Genomic DNA, 13,264 nt, shown 5'->3' with positions numbered 1-13,264 from the left:
CGTAGAACAGAGCAGTCACGTGGTGCGTCATTCTCTATCGGATCTACTGCAGGGAATATAAACATTTAATCATAAGGGACAACTATGTATTTGTAGCCAACTTAGTCATTTTGATAGTTGGCTAATATAGCTAATATCGATACATACAGCCGGTGTTACTTTCACTATAAGGCTTATACAAGGCTTTTAATTTTTTGCGGCTCCATACATACTGTATCCGTTTATTTTTTTGGTCAAATATGGCTCTCTCAACATTTTGGGTTGCCGAGCCCTGGACTACGAGATGTCGTACTATTGCTACGAGAAAAAAGTCGTATTATTACGTAGGGTAACGTAGTTGTAATCAGCTACACATTTTACGTATATGTACCGTAGCTGAGAGCTATGACATTACCCTGGCTAATGAAATATTTCAAATATATCTTTGTTATGGCTCTTCTTGGGGAAAAAAAACGTGAATACATTTTTTTTTTTGCCGTGGCACAACATGGTGAGGCTGTCCGACTCCAATGCAGCCCACAACCACATCTTCAAAAAATCCTAGGGGAAACCCTGGAATGATCATTTCAATTGACAGGGACTGAACGAAATCTACAGGAAGTGACCCAAAGCATCACTATGCAATTTCTAGTTAGCCTGTAAAAATCCATCCATTAGCCAATTCTAAAATAGCGACTCATAGTGGCAAAAACACAGTATTTTGCGCTTTGGAATTCCTGGGCTGTCTTTTGTCCCTTTTTGGAATGCGTTTGGGGAAAGCGTGATGAACGAGCAGCGCGCCAACGCCCATTAATCCAAAAGGCTGCGGGGAGAGCCGACACAGCGGCGGCGGAAATCAATCTTGCCGCCTGCCTTCCTCCTCCTCCACCCAACTCCCTGGCGTGTTGCGCTCCGGTTTTAGTCGGCGACCAATCGTTCGGCCAACAGTGAGAAGCTCTTTGCTCTTTTTTTCTATTACTTTCAGATTACAAGATTTTGTATTGAAAAAATATGAATTACTTCTGTAAATTAATGATTTTGTCATAAAATAGATTTTTTTGGGGGGGGGGGGATTTATCTGAAGCTAGATGGTGGCTTTTTTAGGTAGAAAATATGGTTTTATGTTGTGATTTGTGAAAAATTTAAAAATACTCCTAGTAATATTTGGCAGCAACATTACATAAATAAAACCGCAAGCTAAACCTAGCAAGATTTTTTTTCCCGTGAGGTAAAATTGTGACTTCTCAACATTTTTACATTACATTACATAATTCAAAATTCATTATTTTTTTAAAACTTTTTTTCAGAAAAGCCAATAATATTTGTCGTGAGATTACAATAGTTTTTTTGTTTTTTTTTCCGAGAAGAAATATCTTTAATCTAATCTATACAAAATTAATTGTATATGTACAGTATAAAAAAAGAAAACTTTAGGCATTTGTGGGGCATTATTCACATCTTTTTTTATGGAAAAAATATTATTCCTGTAAAATAAAATAGCTCTTGTTCTTAAGGAACAACAGTGTTTGACTCAAAAAATATATATAAAATGATTTTTGCAGTTCTTTGGTGGGGTAAAAAAAACAAATATTCTTCTTAAACGTTGGTGTCCAGTCTTGGCAATTCCCCAGAAGTTGAACTCAACAACATGAAATTTGTTGAACATAAATCTCACGCTGACCAACGTCTCAAGAAAACATGTTGGGCAAGACACAGAAGGTCTCTCATTTTGATTTGAATCAAATCACGTACCTGCACATTTGGTCCTCGTGATCAGCGATGGTCCCGGGGGTCCCGTCCCCCCCTCGCCGGGTCTGGACAGCAGCACCTTGATCTCATACTCAACGTCAGGGTCCAGGTGCCATAGCTTGTAGGTTGGCGCGTCCACCACGTGGGTCTCAGCCCAGTTTCCCGAGGTGGTGCGATACTCCACCTCCTTTAGAATGATGGGCCCGTCCCCGATGATGCTGTTGGCGTTGGGTTTGATCCACAGGTAGGTGGCGCCCACAGCCAGGAGCTCAGGTGGGGCGATGGGTGTGGGTGGCGCTGCCCGATAGAAACACACGACAAAAAGGAGTGATTAGGTGCCTGGGAATGCTTTGTCGTCATTCATCTCGGATAATATAAATCCACATTTGGAGCTCTTTCGCCTACTCATAAATCACTATTAGACGTAGAGACAACCCCCAAAATGGCCTCAGTAACTCTTCCCAGATTACTTTGAAAATTCAGCCACACTTTGACTCAGCAATAGGAGTGGGAACCTCTTGGTTCCTCACGATACGATTCGATTTGCGATACAAAGCTCACGATAACGATGATCTGACAATATAGCGATACAACGATTTTCGATATATTGGTCAGGAAACTATTCTAGGATATTCTACAAAAAAACTAACTTCTGCTGTGAATTGGAATGAGTTTATCACTCGTAGACGTCCAATCCGTTTGAAGTGGGATGGTGGCAGCGAATGAACATTCGTTCATTCGCTGCCATCCCTCCCACTTCAAACGGATTGAACGTCTATGCCCATCAGTGGCAGCCAATGCCAGGCAATGAGAAATTTTGGGCAATTTAAGGTAATTTACCTGTTGATTTTCAGTTACTTCCGGTTGATTTTGGGGTATGTTATGGGTCACTTGCTGTTTATTCTGCGTTGCAGGAACAGGAAGTGACCTGGGAATCACCCAAATGAATAGGCCAGGGGTCCCCAAACTATGGCCCGCGGGCCGGTGGCCCGCCTCCACATTTGCTCCGGCCCCCTGAACAATACCAGAGAGCATTTTGAATTTTTTTTTTTTCTGTTCTCAATAGTGTTATTTATTTCCTGTCGTTTTTTTTTGTGAAGAACTCAGAGAGGGTTATTTGGTTATTATCTATTTAATTAATAGTGTTATTATTATTTATTATTATTATATTATATTATTATTTTTATTTTATTTACTTTTGTTCCGTGAAGAATCTAAAAAGTTATTTGATTGTAGCTTTCTGAAAAACAATACATTTTTACATCTAGGCACTCCTGCAATCGTCACACTTTTTCTGGTACAAACTGACCCCAGCCCCTCATCAGAGAAGGGAAAAGTTATGTGGCCCTCACAGGGAAAAAGTTTGGGGACCCCTGGAATAGGCAGTGACTCAAACTCAACAGGAAATGACCTTTAAATGCCCTAAAATGAAAAGCAAGTGACCTGAAATGCCCCGAAAATCGGACCGAACGTTCACAATCTAAATGGATTTGGCGTCGAGCTCCGTCAATGGGAGCCTTTTTTTTTTTTTTTTTTAATTGACACCTTTTTGGGTTACAAAGTATCACGATATATCACCATTTCGATATTTTGTCACACCCCTACTCAGCAACATGTAATTTAGCAATCATGTCTATCACGAGTAGATCCGCACAAAGGCCACAAGAAGTTATGCCCAAAAATACACAAGAAGCCTGCCAGTTTGGCTCAAAGTGTTACGGTTGCCTAGTTTGATGTAAAGTGAAAGTGTCCTGTGGATGTGTTTGTTTTTATTTATTTATTTATTTATCTAATAGGGACAGTGCAAATGATTGAATATCTAAAATATGTAAATATGCTAGATTGTAGCAAAAATGCTAATTTACATCTGCAGTCCCTAGGCAGGTACCACAAAGACACAAAAAGACAAAAAAGAACAAAAGATTACAATAAAACAGCACAGTACAATAGGTTACTAAGAACTTAAAAGTCAGTGATTGCAGGACTGGTTTACCTTAAACCACTGCTTGAGCTGAGTTTTGAAGGTTCATATTGTGGAAGACTCTCTGATGGCGAGTGGTGAACTGTTCCAGATTTTACTGGCCTTTACAGAGAGAGAATTGTGACCGAAGGCTGTTTAAAAATTCAGCCCCCGTACCCAGTTCCATTTAGCAACATAGAATTTGGTAGACATGTCTATCACACGTAGACCCACACAAAGGCTTAAAGAATGCCAAAAAATACAAAAGAAGGCAGCCATTTTGACTTGAAATGTAATGTCAAAACAGTTTGAGGCAACGTGAAAGAGAAATGTGGATTTGTTTAAAAATTCAGCCCTTGAAGCCAGGTTCACGTATCAACATGAAGTTTGGTAGGAATTTCCATCAGAAGTAGACCCACAAGAAAGTCTGAAAAAGCCATAACCGAAAAGACACAAGAAGGCTGCCAATATGGCTTTAAGTGTTATGGCAGGCAAGCTTGATGCACCGTTAAGGCTGCCTGACGCATCCTCGTGGTATGCACTGCTTCACGCAGAAAAATGACGTAATCTCAGCAACCATGCCTTTCTGTGCGGCACACAAACATGTCAGATTTCCGCACCACGTGCCTACTGAATTTTTAAACCACACGGACGCTTTTGCGCAGAGTCGCACGGCGTACAAGCTGCAATTCACAGAGGCAAGGGGAAGGGGGCAGAGAGGATTCATCAACTCCTATGGAAAAACTTGGCAGATGAACTACAAATTGCAGAAGTTCACAAGTACAAACATTTGAATGATTTGGCCGATAAAGACCACTGGGATGAGAATGCCATCAACAAAGTTGTTCCTCCTTCATGAGAGCTGCGAGCTTCCCCATGTTGCAGAGAAATGGATTCTCTCTGTCTCAAGTGGATTTTTTGTTTTTAAAGGTCAGCCTCCAAACTCAGTTTGACTTATCAACATGGCATTTGGTAGACATTGTCTACAGTATTGTTTATCTTACTTTTAAAAAGTAATTAATTACAGTTACAAATAACTCTCCCAAAAAGTAATTGAGTTAGTAATTCAGTTACCTGAACGTTAGGGTAATTAGTTACTTGGCAAAGTAACTGGTGTGACCTTTCATGTTTGTTTTCCGAAATTTCCAGGTTCGTGGTGAATCAGTAACAGGCACACTATTGCAAAATAGACAATGTTTATTGATTAGAAAATGCAGAATAAATGAGATTTATTGATTGCAATCCCACAAGAGCAAGCAAACAAGTATCAACAAATGTCAACGATGACGCTAGATTTGAGTTTGTCAACCCCAGAATCCCCGCGTTGCCGTTACAGCAAAACGAAATGTCCCTTAGCAATGAAAATCGTTTACCGTGACAAATGAGCGGGGAGCCAACACACTCCGGTAAGGCGGCGAAGGAACAAAGCCAGGCGATCCGTACGTGACCCGCTGTCGGACTTCCTTCACCGCCTTACCGGAGCGTTGGCTCCCGCTCATTTGTCACGGTAAGCGATTTTCATTGCTAAAGGAACACCTGGTTGTGCTGTAACGGTTTCGCGGGGATTCTGGAATTGGCAAACTCAAATCTAGCGTCATCGTTGCCATTTGTTATGCTTGTTTTTGATACTTGTTTGCTTCCTCTTGTGGGATTATAATCAATAAATGTCATTTATTCTCCATTTTCTAATCAATAAACATTGTCTATTTTGCAAAAGTGTGCCTGTTACTAATTCACCGCGAACCTGGAAATTTCGGAAAACAACGTTTTTTTTTCATTCAAAAAAAAGAAAAAGAAGTTTGGAAGTCATTTAATGTTGTGAATCAACGGTTAAAGTTGTTAAAATTGCTCCCATTATTGCATTAGTTCCCTTCTGTCAACTTTTGACATGTGAAACTTTTAAAACTGTTACATCATTTAAAGATAGATCAAGTCAAGAGTTTGCAGATTTAGGAGTATTTTAGATAAAAAGTTACTTAGGTTCGCTAGGGAGGTTCTCTACAAAAGAGCCTTCTTGAGAAGTCTACTACTTTAAGATGGCGGCTGTTTACTAACGCCGGCGAGTCTATCATTTCGCATCTAGGGGATTTTAATATACATGTTGATGATGACGGCGACTCTCTTGGTAAGGCTTTTAATGACCTACTAGATGGGACTGGCTTCATTCAAAATGTAAATAAACCAACTCATAGTCACAAGCACACCCTGGACCTGATTTTAACCTACGGTACGGAGATTAGTGATCTTAGTGTCCATCCCCATAACCCTGTACTGTCTGATCATTTTCTAATTACCTTTCAGTTTGTGCTTAAAGATAATCCGTCATTAGTGACCAGAACTCAGATGAAAAGGACATTATGTGATCGCTCTGTTTCAGAATATAAACAGATAATCCAGCCAATATTTGCCTCCATGTCATCTGATTATGAAGGAATAATGTCCGGCCCTGCTGTTAATGACGAGTTTGTTGATAGTTTTACGTTTACTCTTCGTACTACACTCGATATTGTCGCTCCCCCCAAGTTAAAGTTTGTCAAGCCGAGACGAGCCTCTCCCTGGTATAATGCTGAAACACGCTCTCTTAAACAATCGGCACGTAAATTAGAAAGACTTTGACATAGGCATTAGAGGAGCAGCCCTCTGCTGGCTTAAATCACATTTATCTAATAGGTACCAGTTTGTCAATGTAAACCAGCAATCATCACCGTACTCTAGGGTTAGTTATGGTGTGCCGCAAGGATCGGTCCTCGGCCCATCTTGTTTACGCTGTATATGCTTCCTCTAGGTAATATCATCAGAAAACATAGCATTAACTTTCATTGTTACGCTGACGACACACAACTGTATTTATCAATTAAACCTGAGCAGATCAGGCAAGTGGACATACTAAGCAACTGCGTCTGAGATATAAATACCTGGATGAGCACTAACTATCTTCTACTTAATCCTGAAAAGACAGAAGTCCTTATAATAGGCCCGAAAAGTGTGAGAGACTCTAACTGCCCAGATAGTCACTCTGGACAATGTAAGTGTAGCCTCCAGCACCACAGTTAAAAACCTAGGAGTTTTATTCGACCCTGACTTATCGTTTAAAGCTCACATTAATTAAAGAAACCTGCAGAACGGCCTTCTTTCACCTGCGCAACATAGCCAAAAATAGAAATATTTTATCTAAAAGCGATGCAGAAAAATTAATTCACGCGTTCGTTACATTGAGATTGGATTACTGTAACTCCCTACTTGCAGCTTGTCCTAAAAGTTCCCTAAAAGGTCTTCAGCTTGTCCAAAACGCAGCAGCTAGACTTTTAACAGGAACCAATAGAGAGCACATCACCCCTGTGCTCCAGGCCCTTCATTGGCTTTCAGTCGAGTTTAGAATTAAATTTAAAATCCTCCTTCTTACATTTAAGACCATTAATGGGTTGGGGCCATCTTATCTCTCCGATGCTCTGGTTCCATACCGCCCCAACAGAACACTCCGCTCTCAGAATGCAGGTCTACTGGTAGTTCCCAGGGTTTCTAAAAGTACTGTCGGAGCTAGAGCCTTTAGCCACCAAGCCCCTGTTTTATGGAATCAGCTTCCAGCTAATATTAAAGAAGCCGAGACAGTCTGCACATTTAAGATTAGATTAAAAACGTTCCTATAGACCCTACCCACGTGACGTCACAACTCCTTCCTCCTGACTGGTGCCGCCCAATTGTCCGTCAACACATCATGTTTCCCTGTTACGGCTACGTACATTCCTCCTATTTACGATGTGTTTTTCTGCTCATTAACATTAATAATCAAAATGGTGAAGGCGTGTGTGGCGGTCGGTTGCAATAACAGAGAAGATAGACGGAGAAGACGGAGAGACTTGAAGTTCTACCGGATTCCGAGAGACCCGGAGAGAAGAGAGCGAGATGGGCTGCTGCAATTCGACGAGAAAACTGGGCTCCAAACAATTACCACAGATTATGTAGTAGTCATTTTATATCTGGTAAGATGCATTTAATATATATTTAGAGGGTTTTGGGCTGACAACCACAATTAAGATCATTGCTAGGCTAATCGCCGACAACATACACGTATGTATGTAGTGAGAGTGCTATCGCTAAACCATATAAACATTAAAAGCCCTAACTCCATTGACAAACGACATGAAATACATTAGACTTGACAGTGGATGTTAGCAATAACAAAAGATTTTGAATTGAACATTTCGTAACTCACCTTTCCAAGCACAAGATAGATTCCTGCCGAATTTTCGTGGACGAGGACCTGTTTCACCCAACCAGCAACGAAGTATTTATAAGTCTCCAAGCTCTTAAAGTTTTTCAAACTTTCGTGAGAATAGGCTGATTTTGTGTGGACAAGATAGTTGTACAGTTCAGGGTAGCTAGCAGATGTCAGGCAAATACGGCGGAGACAGCGGATCGAAAAACATCGATTTAGGCATCAAATATGGATCTGGCGAATGGATAAACTGAAGCTTTTCCACATAACGCCTTTTATGCAACGCATCAACTGAGTTTACGGCATCCGAAAGCACCGGGTCTTCCATGAAATGCATTATAAATTGCTCGATCAATTGAGACCATTGATAATACAGACACAAAATGACGGACAAGTGGGCGGAACCATACAGCGAGCACGTGATTTTGTGACGTCGGTGGGTAGGGTCTATTTAGCAAAGCTTATGGTCAGGCTAGTTGAAGTCGGAGTAGACTCAAAGTTTAGTCTAAGCTGCACTAGAAGCTATAAAGCTGGGGGAAGTACAGCCACTGAGTTCTATCTCCTTTTTTCTCACTCTACCTACCACTTATCTTACTTTATTTCTATTTTCATTTGTTAATATCTAGTTGTCTAGTCTCTTCATCACTAGTCACCCAGTGTCCCCTTTCCCCCCTCCCCTCTGGGGAGGGGCTATTTTTCAGCTGCAACCTCCTGACTGTCCGGACCCCAAGCTGGATGGACGTCCTCGTTGCTACCCCCGTCTCATCTGGCTAGATGGACCTCTTCTTGTTCCTTTACTCCACCGCATTTTTTACGGACTGTAACTTCGCCTGCTAATTCCCATTAACAGTCCTGGGGCTTCCTGTCTATCCGTCCTGGGAGTGGATCTCTCCTGACTGTGGTACTCCCCAAGGTTTCTCGTTTTCTCCCGAAGACTCTGGAGTTTTTCCTTGCCGACATGGAGGGTCCAAGGGTGGGGGATACCCAGGACTTGAATGTATTTATTCATCTTTGTTGCTTTGTTTGTTGTTTCTGATTGTGTATCATATTGCCTCTGCAAAGCCCTTTGAGACAACATTTTTGTGATCTAGGGCTATACAAATAAAATTGAATTGAAAATTGAATCTAGTTCTCTATAAATGTGCTAACACCGCCGTGTCTGTCATTTTGCATTTAGTTCTATAAATATGTGATATCTACCATAGCATCATGTGGGCGTAGTTTGTATTTTTGCTTCTAGTTCTATGTATAAATGTGTGATATCTACCGTAGCATCATGTGGGCGCAGTTTGTAGGTTATCGGCAGGGGCGGACTGGGACTAAAAAGCAGCCCTGGACTTTGACCCGGCCCAGCCCACAAGAATCGCTATACGAAGGGAAACACAGACACCCGAGGGCATGCGACATCCCCCAGCCCCCGAAGACTTTTTTTTTTTTTTTTTTTTTTACATTTGATTGTAAAATGCATCAATTTCGTGTACTTTGAGAGAAAATGAAGAAAATGTGTCTAGACTGTGACTGTCTGACTTGGGGCGCCCAAAGTACTTCAAGGCTGAACTGGAGTTGGGTTCATTTTCTGTACTAGCTCTATGATCAACCTGAAAAACAAATGAAAGAATTTATTTTTCAAAGCAAGTTTTATGTATCCAATTGATTATAATATATCTCTATACATCTGTCTATAAAATGATTTCATTGTTTATGCCATAATCCAGTGGTCTCCAAACTATTCCACATAGGGCCGCAGCGGGCGCAGGATTTCATTCCAACAAAACAAAACAACACCTATGCACCAATCTGTGGCCTATACTACGAACGGAGTTCAACCTCCCCAGAAGTAATCCAGTTTACCAGCGGGTAACCGGAGTTGACAAAACCTGGTTGTCTAGTTTGTGGTCAATCGGTGCTACGACACTGATTATGAGGTTGATTAGTCGAACCTGTGTCAACCCAGTCAGAGTTACTGCGCGTTCACATAAAATGGGGCGGAGACCAGAGTCAAACACTACTTGTGACGATGGCACGGGCACCTTACTTCACGGAGGAGGAATCCAACACCGCTTCAGCGAGTAGAGCGCAACGGGTCTGTTGGCAGCGAATTTACAGATCGTGTGATTTGTGAATGCGTCAATATGCCAGTTTACTTATGTCCATCAAAAGAAATAAAGCATGCCTTCAGGACAGTAAAATAAGATTTGGTACGTTAACTGTATAATTTATAACGCATCACCACATGAAGCAGGATGATTGTATGTTTAGTCCCATTGACTGTATTAATACGTATGTCCTTTTTTTTTTTTTTTTTAGTTTGGGCCTAAAAAATCCAGCCCAACCCGAGCCCGATCAATTAATTTGATTTGCAGGCCTGAGCCTGAACCCCCCGACCCCCCAAAATTTTATGTTATATTTGTGAGGACTCAGGAGAAGAAGGAAATGCGGGGATGCCATGCGTTGTTGCGTAAATTAAAGCCCGTCTTTTGTAATGAATTTTCACAGTTAAACAAGACTGTAAGATGCATATTCAATAAACATTTATATCTTTTATATTTGTGCGTCTGTCCTATCAGTGGATTTGACATTTATTTTAATCTCTTCGAGTTGGCAGAAAACAACGCAAGTTTTCTCAATGTTTAAATAGTCTACATATTTCTATGATTATTATAAACACATTTACACAACGAAATAACGCGGGAAAAGTTCATTAAATATATTTCTTGTATGAGAGCAAAGCTCCGCATTTGTTTACATTCAGCGATTTCAACAATCAATTTGAAGCGTTTCCATACCCCACTCCGAATCGCACGGCATAGTCTTCTTACGCAGATATTCAGCATCACCGATGGAATGCATATATTGTCCCTGGCGAAAGAGCGCACGGACAGGCACACAATCTGCGCGGTTGTGAGGGCCTGACTTCGGCGGGTTACATTAGTGACGTCCGCCTCGATCATTTGGCACAGGTAAAGAATTCCCTCAGCTGAAAATCTATATCTTTCATGGAGAACATCTTCCGGGTACGCCAGCGGATTCTGGCGGTCTCCAAAAACCCGTGCCCTCCAAAGAGAGCCCCTCACAATCCGCGCGCCAATGTCGTATGGGTCGTCCAGATACGCTGTCATTGTCAGGAGGACACGTCCGCGGAGGAGTGCTGTTTAAATATAGCATGGTTAATTAGAATTCTGGGGTTAAGCAAGATCTAACTCTGAGACGACCAGGTTTGGCATGTTGCGTGTGTTGCCATGGCAACACTTCTCGGTTCCAACATATCCACCTTTCGTAGTCTCGCTTAGCTGAGAACTTAGGTCGCACGTGATGAAGTTACTCTCGAAGTTACCCTGCTAAGCCAGAAAACCGGCTTCGTAGTATAGGCCACTGGTGTCTTACAAGTATAATCAGTTGACTGCAGTCAGGTGCTGCTTGTTTTAGAATAAACTTCATTGGTTAAACTGTCGGTATTCGATCGGTTGAAACAAAAACCAGGCCCCACAGCGGCCATTGAGGACCGGTTTGGAGACCCCTGCCATAATTAATCTTGCCATACAAATAATACATTTCAATGAAAATACAATAAACATTTCAAGACAAATCCTGGATACATAACCTTCATTGGAAAGTATTAACCAGAAAACAAGATGATTAAAAAAAAATGTATCAATTTAACTAACTAAACTTTAAAGTAAAACCATTCATTTTATTAATATTTTGTTATATTTCTTCTGAATTAACATTGCTGCTGCGTGTGCATACGTTGTTTTACAGCTAAAATATTTTTCCTTAGGGGAGTGATAGTAGGACTAGCATACTGTAACTTGACATGATTGCAAACGGACTAGCTGGCACTAACCCTTTAATTGTCATTTATTTCATTTGAAATGTAGCTACCTGGTGGATAACAATTGCCAGTTTACCGAGCAAGTGACCCTCTTCATCCCTTTTTACTTGCCCTGCGCTTGTCTGGGGAACTTCCACCAGCTTATCATTACACCCTCCCTCTTCTTTTCTCTTTCCCTGCACCGGCTGCACGTCAGAGCGGCTCCCGCTCCCCCTTTTACCATCGCCGGGGGTCGGGCTGCTGTTACCGTGTTAGCCGTTGCAACCAGACTGCTGCTTGCCATAATATTTGTCAACTTATGACATTTTAATGCTTCGGTCTCCAGTTTCTTTAATTTTTTTCACCCTAACCTTCTCCGCGCCACCCTTCTCTTTTCTTTTTTTGCCACCACCATCCGTATTGTGCATTAGCGCTCGTCGCTAGTTTGCTTCTACAAAGAACCAATGAAGGCTACTTTGTGCTTTGTTCGTTCTTCTACAGCCAGGCGCATTGCTGCCACCTGTCGGATTGGATGCGAACTGTAGGTAATCAGAGGCTAGGGGGGATAAAAACAGTGATGTATAATGAATGGCGCCGCCGGCCGTCCAGGGCACCGGCCGTTCTGTGATCCTCCAGAACCCACAGATTCCCAGTCCGCCCCTGGTTATCGGCTACAGTCAGGTATTATTGGAGCCACCTAGCATCGCGTTTGCAAAGGCGTCACAACTCCCATTCCTCCTCCCCACTCCCGCTCCACACTCTCGTCTCCGTGAGTCCGTGTCTCTCAGACTTTTCTCACGTCATTCAACTAATGTAGTAACTAGGGGTGCACGATATCCATTTTTGAAACCGATATCGATAACTTCCAGTTCCTCAGAGCCGATACCGATATTGATAACTGATAATAACCCTTAAAGACCTGCAACATGAAGCAATTATCATAGAATCCCAAAATTTGAAAAATAAGGTCCTAATGAAACCTTTCTTCAAATTTGTAAAAAGAAATGTCAACATGAATATGTGTAATAAGCGCTCTAATATCTATAACCAGGGGTGCACATAAGTGGTCCGCATGCGCGCATGCGTACTGGACGTAGACAAACGCGCTGGCCTTCAACGGGTTCCATACGCTTTTGCGTACCGATGGCTAACCACTGTATTTGCGGCGGACACGAGAAAATAACTTCTCAAAATGTCAAAGAGGCAGGCCACACTGAGTAATTACTTCCGAGTTCCCCCACCTCCGTCAAAAGACAGACAGGAGACAGAGACGTCACCGGAGCTACCGAAAAAAGGACTTTTGCTGAAAAGTGGCTGCAGGAGGTACCGTGGCTAGAAGTAAATGATGCTCGCACGGAAATGCGGTACAAAATGTGCCGTGAGAATCCCAATGTCGCCGATAAGAGCAGCGCATTTTATGTAGGGTCAAAGAATTTCAGCCATCCAAACTTTGAAAAGCACGAAAAAACAGAGAGCATGTGGCAATTAAGCAAACTATCAATGTCAGACAGCACCGTACTCGCCCTATGGACAAGTGGCGGAATAAAGG

The 13,264-nt window shown here is 41.9% G+C and overlaps 1 protein-coding gene across 5 annotated transcripts in view; it reads right to left on the bottom strand.

Annotated features, from left to right (window-relative positions):
• The window catches only part of ptprt (protein tyrosine phosphatase receptor type T), a 262,227-nt gene that overhangs the window by 174,754 nt on the left and 74,209 nt on the right, over positions 1–13,264 (bottom strand). For all 5 annotated transcript variants that reach the window (XM_057846399.1, XM_057846400.1, XM_057846401.1 and 2 more), the window contains exon 8: positions 1,732–2,025. In XM_057846399.1, the coding sequence (XP_057702382.1) occupies positions 1,732–2,025 (294 nt within the window). The remainder of the gene's footprint in view (positions 1–1,731; positions 2,026–13,264) is intronic.

The sequence above is a fragment of the Corythoichthys intestinalis genome, chromosome 9, assembly GCF_030265065.1.
Source record: "Corythoichthys intestinalis isolate RoL2023-P3 chromosome 9, ASM3026506v1, whole genome shotgun sequence".
Classification (NCBI taxonomy): domain Eukaryota; kingdom Metazoa; phylum Chordata; class Actinopteri; order Syngnathiformes; family Syngnathidae; genus Corythoichthys; species Corythoichthys intestinalis.
Note: the sequence above shows the minus strand (reverse complement) of the source record. Positions and strands in the feature narration are given on the sequence as shown.